Below are 21,588 nucleotides of genomic sequence, written 5' to 3'. Positions count from 1 at the left end.
TTCCCTTTAGCGCAACACCATCTAATGGATGCATAACGTAACCCCAGTCTCTACTGTAGGGCCTTACATCTGGAAAAAGTTTTAAAATATGTCATTCATTGAAGGTGCGCCTTATAATGCGGTGCGCCTTATACTCGTGAAAATACGGTAATGATTCGGTGGGGCCCAAAACACGAACAAATAAGTAGGTTTACAAAAATACTTATTTACAACTAATTTAGTACAACAAAAATCTTCAAGAACAAGACGGGAAGGTGGAGTCGAGGATATCTTGGGCTGAGGCATGAGCAAGCGTTTTTGCACATCAGCTTTGATTCCGGTTCTGGGTTGCGACGTGTGGGCTGAGTTCCAACACTCGCACCTCCCACCCCTGCGCACTCCCGCCCATCGACGCGAGCATGTGGGTGCTGGGGCATCTCAGCTCTCTGAAATGCTTCGGACAACTAACAGACACACCACACACTCACACCGAACTGAAAATGACATCATAGTTGCTCAGGGCTCATGTACCAACCAATCACGCCTCACTTGTCTTCTGAGTTTTGTCATGTGATGTCCGCAAGATGAGTGACTGGTCATATAGAAGATATTATTATATTATTGTCCAGAATATGCTGGAGTTGATTTCCTCTTTAAAGAGGAAATCCCCGTGTTGTGTAAACATGGTATTCTGATTCTGATATGTCACCGTAGGTATATGATTCATTTGAGGAAAGACCTTTGTTTATTATTTAAGTATAGGTCCTACTGTATTTTAATTTTAAGTGCAGTGTCTATAGTGTCTTTCAATCATATTAAACACTTTTTAGAAATAAATCCTTTGTCTTGTACAGTATTTTGATGAACTCTTGGGCCTATTACACTAGTATAATTTAATGTTGATCATGATGGTGGCACTACAAATTATTTTTAGTAGTCTACAGTAGCTATATATTTTAAAGTCTACAGAACCCGATCAATTGATCATGGCTGGATATTGTATTCTGCATTGCACATTCCACAGGCACAAGTATGAGCTCTGACAGGCCACTTAACTTTATTTGGTCCACTAAGAGAACAAAGAATTTATCTTACAACACGGGTTTTGTCTTTTTATTTCGACAGAAATTGCCGTTTCCCCGTCACTTTTAGCTTTAAAAACATGTGTTTTCATCATGTGGTTTCTGAACTGGACTGTACTGTAGTCTGTAAACAAAAAAATTAGTGCCATGACATCTGGTATTTACAGGGGCCAACTTCATTTTTATATTTTCACAGACAAAAGTGACTTTGTAAATGCGACTTGTCTTTATGCAAATGTCATAAAAAGTCCACAACACCGTAGACATTTTGTCACTTTTTTTTTTCTTCTAGCATTTCCCAATTACATCATATTACATCATCAGAGCAATAATTCTATCGTTCAGACGTGCTCGCTCGATGACATGTCCTTTTTATAATCTTTCACGGGGCTGGAAATTTTAAGAGAAAGAAAGCAACAGCAAACACGGTCGGGGACTACTGGTGTATGATAAAACATCCCACGTTTACTGACGACCGCAAAGGCAGCACCACGTCACGTGACCCTCTCGCACAGCTGAGGATGCTCAGGCTTGCCCGATGCTAGCCCGTTAGCCACGCTAGCTTTGTCTGGTAATCCTGGGAGAGACCTCCGCTTTCCTTTACACGTTTTAAACGATTACCGCCGAGGGGGTAAAACGCAACGGACGATGGCGGTGACGCAGAACGCGTGCTCGTCTCTCGCGTTCCCTCTCATTAACCGCTTTTGGTTCGATGTCAATGTCATATTTTGCAGCTAGGGCTGACCAGTTAGCTTCCCGTCGTCTGCTGTGTTTTGCTTTCCCACCAGAAGCCAAGGCCGAGCGACAAAAAGGGAAGGCTGTTGGGTGAGTGAATTTAAACTCGCACCATGGTCTACGTGTGCGTTTATTGGTAAAGACGACAAATATTAGCGTGTCTTTTGACTGCTCGGTGTAGTTTCCACGGAGTGAAATGGCCTTAGCCTTTGTCGTCAGTTGTTGATTGACACTGACGGTCGTGTTTTGTCAAATCTTTTGGCTGTCACCCAGCGTCTGCCCCTGTAAAACTTAGATTTTGACAGCTCACTTAAATGACCCTCTGTTGTATTTATATGAGTCGTTTTCATATGATTTGATTAATAACGGTATAGGCACCTGCAAGCAACCAAATATTTTTTTTAAATGCCGCCTTGGATTTATATTTGTGTCTCTCATGATTGAAACAATAGGGTGTATTTAGTGTTAACAAAACAAAAAGGGGGGAAATTGGCAACTCTCGCCCCCTAAATGTTGTATAAGGTAGGTCCTAACACAATCTAATTGGTATCCTAACATGTATACATAAAAAACACTGCAAACTTGTAAAATTGTTTTGCGTTATCAAGAGAGGTTGTTCAAGGCCTTTGATTTTGGATATTTCTGTAAACATTTTCAATTGTTGCATTGGTGATTCTCAGTCAGTGTGCTGTGAGAGCTTATGAGGTAAATTATCCACTGTCAATTATTTTGACCAAAAGTGGCTTTCTAATTAAAAAAAAATGTTTTGGTTAAGTTTATGCTAATAGTAACATTGTATACAGCTATAATAACAGGCAAAACAATCAAATGTTATGATACGTATTGTAGGGGTGTGAATTGCCTAGTACCTGACGATTCGATTCGTATCACGATTCACAGGTCGCGATTCGATTCGATACCGATTAATCACGATACGAATTTATAAGTCGAAGTCGATTGTTGCGCTTTTTTTTTCATTCAAATTTAGAAAATACTAATCACTAAGCTTGTATAGTGTAAGATTTGTATGAAAATGTATTATTTATTTATCTGAAATTTCAGTCTTATAGAGGTTGTAATCTGTTTCATGTTTGAACAGCATTAAAATAAAATATTAAGGCTTAATGTTCTGTTCATATAACATTCTTCCATGCTTAAGGTGTGAATCCTAACCCGAAGTAAGACGTTTTGTTGAATATTTTTCCATTAAAAATGGAAGTTTAAAAATCGATTCAGCCGCCTATTGAATCGATTCGAGAATTGCGCGATATAGTATCGCGATATATTGCCGAACGTATTGTGATACACACCGCTACTGTATGCTCACTTTTTGTGAATCGTTTTGCTAGGTGGTTTGCCTTGAGACATTTTTTAATCTGAAATATGTACCTTCACTCAATAATGTTGAGATACGTTAATCTAGACCAGGGATGTCAAGCTCATTTTTGTCACGAGCCACATCGTAGTTATGGTTTTCCTCAGAGGGCCGTTATGACTGTATACACAACAGATTGATGGCCAACTAGTTTTCAGAAGCCAATAAATACTTGTTCAACTAGTTTTCAATTTATTTTAAAGTGGGTGGGATACAAAAAAATGCTTGCAATATCTCTGTGTTAAAAGTGAGCACTATTTGCAAGAAACATTACATCAACGCACATGATTTGCTTTCTCGGGCATCTTGGCTCCCGGGCCTTGAGTTTGACACCTGTTATCTTATCTAGAGGATACTCAACGCTTTTTAAATTTGAATTAATGTTTCTCTAATTGAATGACAATGAATACAATTTTTTCATTTCTGTGCCGTACAATTGTAAATGTAATTGTACATTTTTACAGCGATTGTACTATTTACCACCAGAGTTGCACAACAAAAATAACATTTAATGACAACGTTAATAACAAAGTTAATGTGTTTCAAAGGCGTAGTGGTCCTCTGTTGAACAACATAGAATGTATTGTATCATAGAAAGAAACAAGCTTGTGAAGTTTGTAGTATGCCAGATGAAGAAGTATCATCAGTTATAGCCAGTGTGTTCCTTCTCACATCACAGAATCTGCTTCGGTGGTCCTGGACATCTTGTTGCAAGTATTCCGAATTCATCATTATTGGTCAACAAGGAGGGATATTCTCGATGAGAGCTACACCCCACTTAGCTGATTCACTGACAATCTTCATGTCACAATTTAAAAGGAGTTGCTCTGAAAATCGCTCACAACAGCATTTTTAATTGGGAAATACTGAAATGAGCTGTAGATGTACGTGGGCGATACTACGGGCTTCCCATTTTAAGATTCATGTGGTTGTGGTGATGTCGGTAAACCACCACACTGGTCCCCAATAATCAGTACAGATAATGACTGCGTTCCTTACATGCAGTCAATATTTGGGTTAAGGTCAAAATGGACATTTATGAAACATATTTCATAAATTCGAGGCAGATTTCATTTTGTGAGACAAAATAACTTGAGTACCATTAAAAAAAAATGTATTCATTTTTTTTTTTAACGTGTGTTAACATGGCCTTTGAAACCCCGAAAGTTGCCAATATTTGTGTTTTGAAAACATTGTTGACTGCAATAATATGCTAAATAAATACAGTAGGTTTAGTTTTTTTCACAGCATGTACTTGTAGCTGATTGTACTTGATAATTTGTCTACCGCTTTTGTGGCAAGACATACTGTACATTTTACATTAGAAAAGTCTCACAGTACAGCAGTGTTACAAAAAGAGAAAGCAATAATGGATGCACATGTTAATGGTACTTAGTTCTTTAGTTTGTTGATTATACGTTAATTGTACCACTTTAGTGGGAGAGCATTTGTTACCGTCACTATAAATTGCTGGTTTGGTGACCAAAGATATGTTATATGTAGTTCATAATTTTCAGCCCAATTAACTTCCGCGGCTCATCTGATGATCTCTCATGCATGCTAATGGTGGGAATCACTGATCTATTGTTTGAATATTTGCCCATTGTAATGTTTTTCTTTGTGATATTTAAAAAATTCAAGTCAGTATAGCTCTTTCAAGTGGCCTTAGCTGTCACAAAGCAATTTACAGAAACACAGCAAAACAAACACAACATAAAACATTAAAAGCAATACAATACAATCACAACAATTCAACATTTTGTCATTCCTACTACAGTTTTTAATTCAGTTGATGATCGTTTGTGGCTAATAATCTCCCAACAAATCTGATTCTGAACGTTTCCTAAGCCTCCTTCAGCCCAGGCCCATATTTTACATTAGAAAGCTCACATCACACTACCGCACAAGAATGTCACAAAAATATATACAGTACTGAAATAATGATAGTAAGAACAAAGACAAAATTCTGTTCTGCCATGTAGTAGAAGACAGTTTAATTGTTCAGCATGACACTACAGTATATGTCACGGGCATAGATGGGTGAAGCAATTTTGTAGAAACCAAATCATGTTTGGCCAAATTAAGCAAAATTTAACAATACTTTGAATTGAACTGTCACATCCAGTTGTTTATAAATGTACTGTATAATTTAAGATGAAAAGCCGCACCTGTGGTATAGTTTTACTTAGGGGTGGGAACCTCTGGGTACCTCACGATACAATAGGCAATTACAAGGCTCACGATAACGATGATCTCACGATATGATGATACTGTGATTATCGATATATTGGTCAGGTAATAAATCCACGATAATCTACGATAAAACTACTCAAGACATACAATTTTTTTCAATGAGAAAATAGTTTCTTTTTGTACCATCACTGAAACACAATATTAAAACTGGTGTCTTCTTCACAGTGAGTACTTCAGTTTATTTTTCTAAACAAATACAAATTTTGTCTTAACAGTATTGTCATGCAACATTTCAGTCAGTTTACAAAGTCAATTGTTTCATTTTTATAAACTGACACAATTTTTTTGTGTAACATGGCAAAAGTAAATAAATACAATTACTTAAATATTAAATCCAAATAAATCAATATTAATATTCCTCAGAAATTGTGTGCTTCAAAAAGTCGAAACAAAATTGGTTTTTAAATGTTAAAATTGAAGATATAATACACATTTTTCATAGAAATGTATACAAAACTGAGTCGGATAAATGTCTTACACAAGTAAAAGTAAACTCATGAGTCTTCTTCGCCTGAAGACTTCCGTACATTTACCCGCCACTCTTATGAGGCGCTCCCCCTAGCGGCCTGTCAAGTAATTGCTCAATAAGTAATGAACAATGTAGCTGTTATAGTGGCTGTATATTAACTACAAATGTCGCGATACTTGCGTAGGCGTATTGATAATCTATCGGGAGACAAAGTATCAAGATTTACCGCGATATCGATATATCGTCATACTTCTATTTTTTACTCGTCGCATATTACAGCAACCTTTCACAAAAATACAGATTTTCTAAATTTCTCAAATGTGTGAGTGGGAATGGCTGCCTATTATCTGAATGATATGTAATTGCCTGGTGACTAGTCCGAGGCGAAGATTTGTCTTTCTGGTTAAAAACAAAATACACCAAGAGCTGTAGTCTGGCGAGATATGCTCAATTCCCCCCTGATTTGTGCAAGTCTCATGTGGCATGCTGATGTCTCCCATGTCACTCACCATGACAGTTACAAGGTTATGTGTGAGACTGTTGAGCTTTTGGTGGAAAGAGAGAAACATTGTCAATGTATTTGGACTACCATATGTATTTTTGTTAATTTATGAATATCCCATCCATGTTGTTAATTTGTAGGTGGATAGAGGCTGCAAACCGGGTTTTGAACCTTCTCAGATCTTGAGAAGTCGCCTGTGCTGCCGTTTCCCTCCCTGTCAGCCGCACCTGAGCCATGTCTTCATCGGGATGCTGCCACCTACCTGGCTCCCTATGCGATTACACAGGGACCGCGGAATCAGACTCCTCGAAGGATTCTGAAGAGTCTGATTCCACCGCACAGGCCCAGTACATTGCCAAGGTTACGGCTAAAGATGGCCGCCCACTCTCCACCATTGTTAAAGCTGTGAGCCTGCAAAGGTAAGAGGTGGGACGTGATGGCAACCTAATGAATGTCTCGGATTATTTCATTCTAACCGCGGTTGTGTTGTCAAATGTGTCGACAGCGATGTAGGCATGTGCCGGATTTGCCATGAGGGCGGTGGCGGGGAGACGCTCCTCTCGCCGTGCGAATGCACTGGCACACTAGGGAAAGTGCACAAGAGCTGCTTGGAGAAGTGGCTGTCGTCCTCCAACACCAGCTACTGTGAACTGTGCCACACAGAGTTCACCATTGAGCGGAGGCCACAACCCCTCACTCAGGTCAGAAGGATTTTAGATGTTCGGTGAACTGAGCACCAGTTTATTGTGTTGTATATCGTGGGCAAAATCTCATAAGTTACAATTTAGTAATATTATTTATTTTATTTATTTTTAATCTGTACTATTGGTCATTCCACGTGTTGGTGTCTCCTGAAAAGTGACATTTTTGGAGGTGCAAAGTTTCGGCCCAACACCAGCAATGTGTTCAATGGAATAAGTGGAAATCTGCAATATGGAGACCAAATAAAAAGCCTATTGTTATAGTCTTATCCCTCCTACACTTTTTAAATCCATGTAAACTTTTAAAACACACTTAAATTTATTAGAAAAAAAATTAACACATTGTGAATGTATTTAAACACAAAAGCCTAAAATTTAATACAGGACTGAAAAGTGCATCAGCGACTGGCTCTTGTTTCCCATGTGAGGGCATTTCAGTAAGCATAAGCAGCAAATGATGCTGAAAAATATGTTAAATCTGGGTTGGGAACAATGCCCGTGATACGATGAACGTGATGGAGTATTTACTAGGGATGTACGGCACTTTTTTCAGATCTTCTGCAGCAGTGATGTCCAAACTACAGCCCATGGGCCATATGTTGGCCTGCTATCAATTTTTTTTTTTTTATCGGGACCCGCAGCATATAGGACAGTGGTTCTTAACCTTGTGGGAGGTGCTGAACCCCACTGGTTTCATATATGTGCATTCAATCAAACCCTCCTTGATTTAAAAAATGAATAATAATTCAAGACATAGCTCTAGGGTTTACTGGTGAATAAAATGAACAGGAAGAGTAGCGTTTTCATCGAATCTGGCTGATCTTCACCTTCAATCCCGAAAGTGTTGTTATTTTATTGCCCGTCTCCATGCAGCTTAAAGAAGTGTTCTTTTGGTTTGGTTTTGCCAGTTGGCTAGTTGTGCTGGACTAGAATTGCTCAACTTGTCGTTGCAAATCATGCAGTAAGGACGCTGACTCCTATCATTCAGCTCTATATTGTTAGAGCACTTTAAAACAACCACCCCTGTTTGTTTGATTGTTTGTTTTAAGTCATTCACACCCAGCCATTTTCACTGAAGCAACCCCCTTCGCTCCCGGCTGTTTTACTGGAATTTGACTGATTTTGCGAGGCTCGCAGAATATTGTTCTATTGCTATAAAAACATGGAACCTACCTGAAGAAAGATTAGAGTCTCTTCTTTCATCAGGGAAAAAAATATTTCTGTCTTTCCGTATCGCAGCAATTAGCATTAGAATATTGCTAACTTTCATCATTATTCACACATTTGCTTAAGATTGTGGGAAACAGCTTTTTTTTTTTCCAGATGGCCCTGGTTGATCTCATACGCTGTTGCCACATGCTGGCCGTTTTTGTAATTACTACCATTTTTTTCACCCATTCTCTGCAGTTGAGAGGCTACATCAAAGCCTTCTGTATGCTCTAGCATTAAAAAAAAAACAACAACAAAAAAAACATAGATGTCTTTGAGACAATTAATACATTTAAAATAGAATGTGTTTATATGTTTTTGGGAGCAAATGAGTTAAGATGGAACCCAGGGGCAACAAATACAATGAAAAGAGCAGATGCCCCAGAATGGAACCCTGCGTCAAGATCCGCTTTGTTAACAGCAGCACATTAATGATCCTCAAATTTACCTCCAAATGTATCCCTCTTAAGGGCACCAGTAAGGAGACGAGCAGCAGCATTTTGGACAAGCTGGAGACGCTTGAGGGAGGACTGGCTGATTTAAAAGTAAAGTGCATTATAGTAATCCAGCCAAGATGTAACAAAGGCATGGATTATTATTTCTAAGTGCTGCTGAGATAAGAGATTTTTTACCTTAGCCAGCTGCCTAAGATGAAAAATACTACGGATTTGACAACAGCGGCAATTTGCCGCTCCTGTTTAAAGTCACTGTCCATCTTGACACCCAGGTTTGAGGCTGTTGGCTTCAGATATTGTGCCAGAGGACCCGTCAGCAAGATGAGAAGGGCCACTTGGACCAAAGACCATAGCTTCTGTTTTTGGCTCATTGAAGTTCAAGAAATTTAAAGCCATCCAGACTTTGATTTCCTCCAGACAGGACAAAAGAGGCTTCAATGAGAAAGCGTCCTTTTTACTAAGCGGGACATAGATCTGACTGTCATCCGCATAGCAGTGAAAAGACATCCCATGTTTTCTTAGGATGGAGCCCAAGGGCAGAAGAGTAGGGGCCCCAATACAGAACCTTGGATACCATACTGGATCCGGCCTTCATGTTTTGTCTACAGCTGATGAGATTTCGTTGACTAACGCCCTCCTGCTTTTGCATGTTCTTCAGTGGCTGAAGGACCCGGGCCCCCGCAGCGAGAAGCGGACCCTCTTGTGCGACATGGCCTGCTTTCTGCTCATCACACCGCTGGCGGCCATCTCTGGCTGGCTGTGTCTGAGGGGTGCCCAGGACCACCTGCAGCTCAAGAGCAGACTGGAGGCTGTCGGCCTCATCGCACTAACCATCGCCCTCTTCACCATCTACATCCTCTGGACACTGGTAAGTGTATCATCAAAGTTTTTTTTTTGGGGGGGGGGTTAAAACATTTTTGTTTTGTCCATCCGGAACTTGCATATTAAGAGCTTAAGAGCCTGAATGCAATCGTTTTTGAAAGTCAGAGTGAATGATTTTGAGAAAGCTGCCCTTGCGTTTCTGGATGTACAGCATGTCTTTCATAAAACGAGCCAACAAATTTAGCTCAACACGTTACAGTGCCACTTTAGACGTGGAATTCACTTTGTGTGGGCATGCATTTCTTGAAATGAAAAATAGATTTGCTCCGTTTCCTTGTGGACATGCCCTGGAGAAATGGTCTTAAAATATGATGAATGAGATAGGAGCATTGTGTCATTTATAATATTAATGTCAAAGCTTTTTCTACATCATGCATGCGCCACCAATGAGTAAATGAGTACAAAAAGCACTGACTTTTTAACTGCTACTGCGCCTGTCAGCTTGTAACTAGAAATAAATAAATAAAATAATATGGTACCCTCGGTTACTAGTTAGCCCAGGGGTGGCGAGATCCGGTCCTCGAGGGCCGCAGTCCTTCAGGTTTTGGTTATTTCACTTCTTCAACACAGCTGATTCATGATCAGCTTATCAGCAAGCTCTGCAGAAGCCTGGTAACGAGCCTGTTAATTGGAATCAGCTGCACTTCGAGTAGGGAAATCTATAAAACCTGCAGGACTCCGGCCCTCGAGGACTGCAGTTTGCCACCCCTGAGTTAGCCCAAAGGACAACATGAGCAGACCACAGTTCTGTTCTAAAAATAACTCGCCAGTGATGGGACAATGGCTTAGTGAGAAGAATTACAATAAAACAGACGACTACATTTAACATTTATTTATTTCTGTAGTAGACACTTCTTAATGTGCCAAATCTATTTTGTTGAAAAACAAAAGGTGTTTAAATGGGGAAAATCATTTATTTACAAAAATATTCTTAAAGGACAATATTTTTGCTCATGGCGAAACTAACATCACAATCTAATATCGGCCCATGCCTCTCTATTTCAGACTAAAATGTAAGTACAACGTAAAATAATAAATACTTTAAAAATACAGTCTTTACACTGGTAAAAAAGACATTCACCACAAATTATTCTTACAGTTGACATCATATGGGATATCTTGCTTCATATTTGTTGCGTCATCGATGTTAAGCTCCCTGGTCAAGGGTCCTCCATGTCGATGTTGTCTCTATATTTTTCCACCGTATTTTGCCGTACAAGTTTCCATCATATCAATCAAAAGCTCAAGCCTCGAGCCTATTTTAACAAATTAAGGAGTGAAAGTACAAATCCGGTTTTAGTTGTAGCAAGCAAACATTATCTACTTACTCGTAGATATAAAGTATGTGCAAAATGTAACGACCTTAAGCGCATTTAATTAAGTGTACTGTTATTTTTTTTTTTTCTTCTGTTTTTCCCCTCTGTGACGTTTTGTCCCAGGTGTCATTTCGATATCATTGTCAGCTGTACTCGGAGTGGAGGAGGACCAATCAGAAAGTGCGTCTGCTCATGCCTGACATGAAAGGTGCACTCACCACCCAAAGTTCTGTGCCGACCAAGTCGACAAAGAAAATGACTGATGAGACCATCGTATGAGTGTTGACTCGGTGGCAAGGGGAATATTTAAAATGAAGCCAGCCGAAGCACTCAGAAAAAAAAAAAACACACACACACATACAAAAAAAAAATCATATTAATGAACCTTTGCACTTCATATGGACCATTCTGAGAGGGGGACGACTACTTTCTCCCAATTTTGTCTTTGTATTGAAGCACTTGATGTAAACTACAGTATTGGCGAGCCACAGATGTGGTTTGAGGATGAACTCCTGCCAGAGTCACCAATGATTTCAGTAACGTCTTGTCTGGACCGCTGGTGCTGAGAGGTCGACGTCAGAAAAAGGAAAAATGAAGATGGACTAACCAGCCCGGCCTTAAGTCTGTGACAAAGGTATGAAATACTAAGACACAAGCTAATGTAGCAGGATATAGCTGACAGCATGCTACGACAGTATAATATGAAACGTATTCACTACCTGTAATTCCCCACATGCACCTTCACAATGTATTTAGCCGTTTTCAAAAAGAGCTTATGCTACCACCGACTCTTCAGTTGGGATAATTTACAGTATGCTGAGTTTTCAACTATTAGTCGATATTCTATGCCCTGTATTACAGACATTTGCAGAATGAGCGGAGGGTTCATCTCGAATTGTATTTTTATTCCCCAATTGAACCTTTGTGTTCCAGTAAGTGTTGATTCTTGCTGTGTATTTAAAAAAATAAAATAAAAAAAACTTGGGACAGTAAAGCTTTTAGCACTTGAATGTTGCCAATCTGTAAGCGTTTAAGACTGAAGAGAGAAAAAAAAGAAAAGTTTCCCATTGTTGAAAGAAAGTATTAAGATGTGAAGTAGTAAGTGCAAAATACATTTTGAGACCTGTGGCATCGGGTGCCATCAGCACCCTTTTCCACATTTTTTGTAAAGCCCCTCAAACATCTGCATATGGCTTTTAAACATTACAGGAATTTTCATTTGTGTAATGATCTTCACCCTTGATGTTATGTACCAAATTGTGATCACAATCACCTGTTCACGTATATATTTTTTTGTTTTCATTTATCTTACTAATTCTTATTACTTATGAAGCTCCCATCACTACATTTATTTTGCACATTACAATCCTTTATTGCCAGACATGTTTGTTGTCTGCAGTGATGTTCAAGCAAGCCAAGATTTAAAAACGGCTGCTTTTTATGGTTTTACATCTTGTGTATCATTTGTATCATGGGGGGAGGGGAGGGAGGTGTGAAATGTATTTGTGAATATTCTTGTCAAGTAGGTCAGTAATCTTACACCTGCTAGTCAATCATAGCATTAGATGCTAAGTGCACACGTTCAACAACAGTGCAGCAATTGTGCATACTTGGGTGCACTTGAAACTATTGTCATCAAGAACAATGCCTGTGGTTTTGCTTCACTTGGAAAGCACCATTCATTAATTGAGCCATTGACTAGTAGAAACGTCCCATTTGAAAAGAAGATCCCACCTTAAATAGAAGAAATACGGACAAACTAATGTGTCAGTGCTTGCAGGGTGCCACAGTAATTGGCAGGTTTTTGAGCAGCAGTACTAAAATTGAGTATTTTTTGTGATACCCTACTCTTGCTGCTGCATCCCTGGAAAGTTGGTTTATTGTGCAATAAAACTTGAGGGACTCCCAGACTCTTATTGTGAAGTGTGTTCTTACCTGCTTGAAAGCTGCTTTCGTCTTGCTATTGATGTTGTTGCCAACTATTATTCGGTAATGCAGTTCATCTAATGATCACTTTTAGTGCATTAGATAACATTATACCTAATTCCCCTCTCCCCAGGCATTTAGTAATATTTATTAGGCACACAGGGTTGATTCCAATATGTTAGCGGGTAGTTCACATTTCCCCCTGAATTGGTTTATTATGGCTCAAAAAAAAATCTCACCCACATAATATTGTAAAATTTATTTTCATGGCATTAATATAATGTATGTGAGCAGACACGCTATCAAAATAACAAACATAAAAACAATATTTTACAGGAAGTAAGCATCAGCAGCGTCACTACCACTTTTGAGATGACTGAACGAGGAGAAGTGGACTGCAAAAACGGAGTGCTGGTACCACTCAAACATCTACCAGACAGACTCTTCCTGATTACGATAAAATCATGGCTAACTCTCACCTGTGTGGTACCAGCAGTCCATCTTTTGCACTAGAATGTACTGTAGCAGGCTGAAACTGGGTCAGATTACACCTTAAAATCAAATCCTTCCGTGGGATTCGTGAACCGGATCGAAAGAAGGCCAATTTCAGACTACATCGCAGCCCAAGAAAACTCACATGCCAGCACTGGATCTCAATTCATAATCCGCCCTAAAACCGAGCAGGACATTTGGCCCGGGGTTACAGGTTCTGACAGCACTGCAGCTTGCTCCCCCTCTGACCGTCCGTGGTCGGGGGCACGCTGATGTCCACCACGTTATTCCCGGGGGACTCGTCGTGGGCCGACCGCTCGGCAATCTGCTTCTGCGATACGATGCGGTAGATTTCTGTGTCAGAGCAAAAATAATGATGAGAGTGGACTGTAAAGTGTCCACTTGAAATTGGCAAAATATAAAAAGCCCTCAGTAAGGAGAGGATTCAAACAATCGGTAACATAGGAAAAAACAAATCTTACGGCAATGTCTGCCTAAACAAATCTTTTAACTGATGAAAATGTCCACAGTAGTGCCCTGCTTGTATAACTGTGTAAGTGTACTGTCCCTTGAAAGTAGCTCATCACACAACCATAAATGCCTAAACTGTTAACAACTAGGGAAGCAACGATAACGGCAATACCGCAATATTAAAATTGCCACGATATCGTCACGATATTAAAAGCAGCAAAAAACAAACAAACAAAAAAACGAGGTTGTATTCCTTTTATGCAGTTCTAGCACCCTCTGGTGGTTAGTATATTATGCAGTTTAATTTTATTTAGGAATGTTTTAGCCACTGTGGCAGTTATCACTCCCATAAATCAGTCATACCAGCAAATATATTTCAGCATATCTCATCTGTCAAAACATTACATTTTGCCAGCTTCAGCCGAACACAATATTGTGAGCAACATACACCATTGATACTTTGCGCTGCTGATCCAATCGGAGCGCATGACACTGACGTGACATGACTTGGCCTAGTGTATTTCTTTGGCACTGTTATGTACAAAAACACAATATTGTGCTTTTTTTCCTCCCCAGTCTAGATTTTATTTCTATAAAAAATAGTGTGCTTTTCCCCAGTGTAGGTTTTATTTCTATAGAATATTGACCTTTTTTTTTTTTTTTTTTTTAAATCGCTAAACTCCCCACAATATATATTATATCGTGAGGTTCATAGCGTGATATTTATTGTATCGTGATGTTTGGAAATAAACCCCTAAGTGGAAAATGTCCACATTTCGCCATTTTCCCTATTGTAGTCATGTGACTTGTTAGTAGAGATGTACATAACAGCAATACATATAAATTACCTTAAATCTCTAATAACACTTAATATTGAGGCACTTAATCGATAATGCAAGCCCACATTGAGTTCCTCCACATATTGCCTAGCTTCAAAGCATTTTACAATCCCCTTCATCTGACAATTAATGTATTTTAAACATAGAAGGGCCAAAACATACCTCATGAAAATTAAACTGCACTAAAAAAAAACTAGCCACCAGAGGGTGCTATAACTGCACAAATGGAAATCAAGCTGATTTTTTTAACAGATGTGTAGCTTTTAAATATTGTGAACATGACGACGATATTGTGGCAGTTTTAATATCACAATATCACGATATTGCCTGTATCGTTACATCCCTACTTGTTAGTGTTAAACAGTATCTCAGGTGTGAATGGGGAACAGGTGTGTTAAATTTGATGTTATCACTCTCAGTAATACTGGTCACTGGAAATTCAACTAATTTGCGCCAATTTTGTCAAAAAAATCTTCATCACTATAGCACAACTTAAAAATGGGCCGATATTTGCTAAGGATATCTATAGGACTGGAGGTGATCTTCATTGTACACACCAGACCTGCTAATAATCTCGAGGGGGAACGAGAGAAAATGATCAATAATATGCTGCTGTGCAGGAGGATCATGATTAGGAGAAACTGGAGAAAGGCATTACAGTACACATTCTGGCCTTGACTCGGTTGACCTTGTTCACAAAAGACATTGGGGGGGGGGGGATGACTGCAATCCCGAGCTGAGGACACTGAGAAAACAATTGCATGACAGCAATATTATTTATAAGTTGTTTCTCCTTTTGTAAGGGGTCCCTGGGCCCAAAATGTTTTGGACAGTTCCAGCAACACATTAGAAAGGATTCTGTGACGGGCAGCTCCTCAGAAACTATATGATCCATATCCAAACCAACTACTGTATAAAAACAAGGTACAGACTAAGTGTTATCTTTAACAAGTGTTGGGTATCAGTAGCACCATAAATTAAAATTCAATAAAAGGTGTGAGAGCACCAACTCTAGATGTAAACAACTTCCTCTCTGTACAGAGCAACTATTGACTATTCGCCGTTATCAGTCATCTTGATAGAAAATATAGAAGTCTCAAAATCACTATACACTTCCACTTCCTTTTTTTTTCTATTTAGTTTCAGGTATCATTCTGACAGACATGAGCCCATCAACATGTGATATGTTGGGCTTTGCAGTGTTTGCAAGCACGTCATTGCCTTGCTCCATGGACCGCCAATTGGCATTGGAGGAGCACTGCAATATCATTAATCGATTTGAGACTGACTGAAGTCCAGTGGTAGTTTGGGAAGTGTTAGTGGGCGTGTATGGTCCAGTCAACGCAGGGCTAGACATGGCACACCAACCCACCAGGAGAAGAATTTCTGCGGGATTTGATTTTCCTCAAATCAACAAGTGTCAGTGAAGTGTATAGTTACTTTTGGAACACCATGGAATCCACAATCATACCTGTAAGGATATTCTTGAAGGCCTCTTCAACATTTGTTGAGTCCAAGGCTGAAGTTTCTATGAATGACAGGTTGTTTTTCTCTGTGAAAGGAAAACGCACGGTAGAATAAGTCTTCTCAAAACAAAACAAACTGTTTTATCTCATGATGTATGAAGTAATATGGATAATGGTCAAAGTTTGTTATACTCCATTAATTGCGTTTGAGGAGTGGTGTTACTAAAATGTGTTTGGACAAATACTCGAGCAGTTTTTTTTTATTTCTATTTATACATATATTACTATTACAGTTTGGAAACCATCTTAATGACCCAGGAAAAGGTACACACTGTTCATAGATGCTAGCAACGTATGACAGGCCACAATTCAGTACTCTTGCACTAGATGGCGGAAGTGAGTTAAAGTGAGCCGAGGTCATCGATACTTGAGTATGGATATACTTTTTGTGACATTATTTGTGGCAAACTGTATGCCGTGGCGCAATGAGGTTTGGGAAACACTGTGAAATAAATAGCAATTTAGGTACGGTATATAGCCATTTTCAACAGTAAAAAGTAAATATTTTGTGTAGAATTTATTTGATAACTTCATTATTTTCCGTGTACAATGAATAAATACCTTTAAAAACCCATTTGCCACTTGCTGTTGACTGAAAATGACATCACATGTTCAGAAAACAATGACCAATCACGGCTCACCTGTTTTCTGGGTTTGGTCATGTGACCTCAGCAAACTGAGCCATGATTGGTTGTTACCTGTTTCCTGAGCACGCGTGATGTCATTTTCAGTCGACAGCAAGTTGCAAAATGTTTTTTTAAAGGTCTTACTTGTACATGGAAAATAATGTTATCACAATTATAGACATAATATATTATCATATATCTTACTTTTGAAAACGGCTAAATTAGTCAAGTATCCCTTTATGACAGAATTGCAACTATTCTCGTGCTATTTTTGAAAGTTAACTGTTGTCCAGATAGAATTCTATTTCACAGTTTGCTGCCAAACGTGCAGCTCCATTTCTTGTCTGCACAGCTAAAATGGATACTTGCTGAACTGGACAAGGCCGAGCAGCTTGAATGTGAGGTCCAAGTGATGTGCTGATCTCACAGAGATGTGTGATTGTGTTACATCTCGACACAGATTCATCTCCACTTTCCAATAGCTCGGAGAAGGCGAACCAAGTGCTGATACATTTTTGTCGAGTTTGCGTACCTGCGAAGGCACGGGCCTCGTCTGTGGGCACGGCCCTCAGGTGACGGAGGTCGCTCTTGTTGCCCACCAGCATGATGACGATGTTGTTGTCAGCGTGGTCCCTCAGCTCTTTCAGCCAGCGCTCCACGTTCTCGTAGGTCAGGTGCTTGGCTATGTCGTACACTAGGAGCGCCCCCACGGCCCCTCTGTAGTATCTGTGAAAGAGGCAGTGGATGGTAGTCAGGATGATGTCAAACGAAGATGTGTAGTATCTCACATTTTGTATGTATTTTACAAGGTCTCCGATGTGAATGTTGAACAGGTATGTTACATTTGAACACTGGAAGCTCAATATGCCAGCTCATGACAAAGAACTCTCGATGGACTCACGCCGAGGTGATGGCCCGGTAGCGCTCCTGTCCCGCAGTGTCCCAGATCTGAGCCTTTATCGTCTTGCCATCCACCTGAATGCTGCGTGTCGCAAACTCCACACCGATGGTGCTTTTGCTCTCCAGGTTGAACTCATTTCGTGTGAATCGAGAAAGCAGGTTGCTCTTACCGACACCTGAGTCCCCAATTAACACCACTGTAGAAGAGAGAAAACCATGGTCAAACATTAGACAGTGGAGATTGAAGGACTAATATTGAGAAGTCACAAAGATGTTTTTCATATCAACAAATAAAATGTAATCGTTAAAAATGGTGTTCCCTCGTTTTCCGTTGGGGTGAGGTTCCAAAAAAATACCCACAATAAATGAAATCTGCGAATTAGTTAGCTTTGTTTTACATTTATTATGAACGTGTTAAGGATCTAAGCCCATTTTCTCATTGAGGCATTTACATTTTATTACATTCCCTTCTTGTTTAAACATTCACAATGTTCAAATATCCATAAATTTAATAAAATGGGTAAATTACTGTAAAAAATAAAATATATATGCAAAATTGCGCGCACACACACGCACACACACACACACACAATCTGCAATACAGCGAGACCGCGAAAAGTAAACCGTGTTAAAACAAGGGAACACTGCCTACAGCTCACCGTTATGCTAACTGTAAGATAGTGGGCGTCCAGCAGAGTTTTTCCTCATCTTAACATTGTTGAGCATTATTAGACATAACATTTTGGCAGTGAAGTTGGAGTTTTACTTCATGCTGGTATGAATCTTTAAGACTAGCTGTGAATAGCTAGACTGGAGCTAGCAAGACTAACAGACTAGCTAGCTAGCTATGTTTTCCCACAACCAGCTCACTTTAGTCCATGCCCAAAATACACAATTACAAAATGACAACACGGAGTAGTAAAATAGACTAGTTGACTAATTGATTCAACCCTTTTTGGATGGCTGAATGGATAGACAGCTAGCTTGACGGACAAAGCACGTACAAACAAAAATGCAGCATTGAGGATGATTTTTTTCTGTAATTTAAATCTTATAAATAAAAACATTTAAGACTGAATACTTAACATTTTTAATTTTTATATGTAGTGAGTTCCGAGCTTACGTCAGCCAAAATGGCGGTCTACTCTGTGAAATGCCCTCTCCGTCCATTGAAAAACATTGGACCTGGCATTGTTGTAATTTAATTTACAAGGACCATTTCCATTTCAAAGTGTGATGAAATTTTTGACTACTTATAACAATATGTCAGGTTTGTATGCTGCGTTGCATTGCGGGAATATCACAAATGTCCGGATGTTCTGAATTGTCAATATAGTTGAAAGTAAGGAGTCTGTTGTCTTGAAGAAGTCCTGTGAGGAGCAGAGCCAGTCATGGGAGCTGAGTCAGGATGGGGCAAGGGGGTTCCTATATACAACACAGCAACAGAGGTGGAGCCTTTGTGTTTTCTCTCCTCCTCCACAGAGGAAATAGAGCCGAACTCTGTCCCTGCTGACACCATTCTGGACCGGGCTGCAGGAAGCCGATAACAAGGCTCCACCAAAACCTGAATCGACAGTTTCGGGCTGCCTTGCCCTTCCTGTTTCAGCGGGGCTCGGGACGATGGCTCGGCCAGACGGGGAGAGGGAGCGAGGGGAGCCCTCGCCTCCGGCAGATGCACTATTCATCCCACAGAGGAGACTTTGTTACATCTAAATAGCCTTTTGGCTCCTGCACCCCGCAGGATGTTAATGTGCCACAGGAGCTGATATGACCATCAAAGAGGCATTTTGGATCCAGCTGAGCTGGGAAGATAAACAGCAGATCCATCAGCACGCAGAATGCATTAAATCATGAGGCTCTTTGTGTCAATAACATCTGGCTGAGGACCATCATCTGAGCTGGAGGTATTTTGGCTAGAACAGGAGCTCGACCCGAGGCATAAGCCAACTATGCATCTCCTTAAACCACAAGGAGGAGCAGTTAACGGTCAACAGAGTTTTGCTTAAACATTTAAACATCACCTTGTGTCAAATACAGTGTTTACAGTTACAAAATGGTGGCCAAGCAAACACTATTCTATTAGCCAAGGCAATGGAATGTTTAACACATTCATTGCCAGACCAGCAAAAAAAATGCATCATTTGACGTCTTTTTCCGTCAATGGCAGTGAATGAGTTAAACATGGTAAAAATCAATGAAGCAATTAGAAATTGTTGATATATTGTACAGCAGGGGTGTCCAAACTTTTTCCTCTGAGGGCCACATACAGAAAAATAGAAAGCTGCAAGGGCCACTTTGATATTTTTTTTTTTAGTTATTTATTAACACATTCATTGCCAGACCAGAAAAAAAAATGCATCATTTGACATCTTTTTCCGTCAATGGCAGTGAATGAGTTAAATGGATGGTTCTCTGGGGGTACATTTACATTTTCAAATGGTAACATCCTACAACATTCCTAGGCAATCACAATGTCTCATCCCTGGTGACTTATTTTTAGAACTGCCCTCATATGGTACTTGTTGGCTACCTTGTGACCTCTGTGATTTTATTTATTATTTGTTGTTGTTGCATGGCCTATAGATGAAGTCCCGTATCCCACAGGTAAGTGTAAATCAACCCCAGTCCACTCTTGGAGTGTACTTTTGTTGACATTTAGCAATAAATCATAAATTATAGATATGACGGGAAGAATTAGCGGGCCCCAACATCAAATTTTGCAGCATGTTTGGGTCAAATCTGGTCAATTGTTCTAGTGTAAGTACTCTTTTATGGATACACAGAAGTTCAATAGGCCTATAAACAAATAGGGTGTTGCACCCTACCTAGAAACATAGCTGCAGGCGTTGGAACGTTGCACTGACAGCATTTTTGTTTTAAGATCATCATTCTGGCCTCAAATAAACACAGGCCCAAATACTTGGACAATTCTCACCTAATCGGCATAACGGACGCAACAAAAGGCTAAAACGCTTTTTTTTTTTTTTCAAAGCGATGTCTGTATGAACCGGTGTAAAAGAGAAACGCGATCATTTTTTTTCATCATTCTCTTTCCTTTACCTTTGAACAAGAAATCGTATTCATCGTCTCGGTTCCCCATTCTAGACGAGGCCGCTCCGACGCTTGTCCCCCGGAGGATGATGTGTGAAGTATGGAAGGGAAAGGTGGGTTCAAAAGAAGCTAAAAATATGGCAAAGGTTAGCGGTGGGACTGAAATGCGCCAATGCTTGCTGTCAGGGCTGCAGGAAGGCACAGCAGCTCCCAACTCTGCAGAGGGAGGAGTCCCTGCACTATGAATATCTTCCTCCAGGAGGCGCGACTCGTTGACACGCCGATGCTGCCTCAGACCGCAGATACAATGGCAACAAAGCAAGAACCCTAATTTCACTCCATAGAGCTTACATTACAACTGTTCCACACAAAAACGTCCAAAAGATCACTAAAATATGCTGTTCTAGGAAGTTTGTATCTAGTTGTTTGGTTAAATCTCTAGACTGGATATTAATGTTCATTGTATTCATGTTAGTTTTATGAGTGTTTTGTTTACATTTTGAATTAACATTTCATCAATATACTGCAAAATGTAGTACATGACTGCAAATCACTTCATATTTGCGTATCACAATTTTGGTGTTTTACATGAATGTTCAAGACACGAGACTTTTAGTCAAAGGAAAATCTCTGATCTTCTTTATTTGATCATATGCGTCTTTGTCATTATATTGTAAGTCTTCTACATCTCTTGCGCTGTATTTTGCTAATGAATAAAATTGGAAGAAATAGTAGTAAAAATGGAAAATAATACTAATTTATTATTATTATTATTATTATTATTATTATTATTATTATT

General features: G+C 39.6%; 2 protein-coding genes across 2 annotated transcripts; one reads left to right on the top strand and one right to left on the bottom strand.

Moving 5' to 3' along the window:
* Window positions 1–1,493: 1,493 nt before the first annotated feature.
* Window positions 1,494–12,874, top strand: LOC144016785 (E3 ubiquitin-protein ligase MARCHF2-like). Its single transcript, XM_077518107.1, has 6 exons — window positions 1,494–1,632; window positions 1,796–1,886; window positions 6,536–6,814; window positions 6,901–7,096; window positions 9,419–9,628; window positions 11,082–12,874. The coding sequence occupies exons 3-6, from the start codon at window positions 6,630–6,632 to the stop codon at window positions 11,235–11,237; spliced, it is 747 nt and encodes a 248-aa protein (XP_077374233.1). The 5' UTR covers window positions 1,494–1,632; window positions 1,796–1,886; window positions 6,536–6,629; the 3' UTR covers window positions 11,238–12,874.
* A 254-nt stretch (window positions 12,875–13,128) lies between these two features.
* LOC144016795 (ras-related protein Rab-11B) lies at window positions 13,129–21,068 on the bottom strand. Its single transcript, XM_077518116.1, has 5 exons — window positions 20,799–21,068; window positions 17,740–17,935; window positions 17,371–17,564; window positions 16,158–16,238; window positions 13,129–13,730 (listed from the first exon to the last, which is right to left on the bottom strand). Exons 1-5 carry the CDS (start codon window positions 20,836–20,838, stop codon window positions 13,585–13,587), a joined length of 657 nt encoding a protein of 218 aa, XP_077374242.1. The 5' UTR covers window positions 20,839–21,068; the 3' UTR covers window positions 13,129–13,584.
* Between the last annotated feature and the right edge of the window lie 520 nt (window positions 21,069–21,588).

The sequence above is a fragment of the Festucalex cinctus genome, chromosome 1, assembly GCF_051991245.1.
Source record: "Festucalex cinctus isolate MCC-2025b chromosome 1, RoL_Fcin_1.0, whole genome shotgun sequence".
In the NCBI taxonomy this organism is placed as follows: domain Eukaryota; kingdom Metazoa; phylum Chordata; class Actinopteri; order Syngnathiformes; family Syngnathidae; genus Festucalex; species Festucalex cinctus.
The sequence above is the reverse complement of the archived record's forward strand: the minus strand, read 5'-3'. Positions and strand labels throughout refer to the sequence as shown.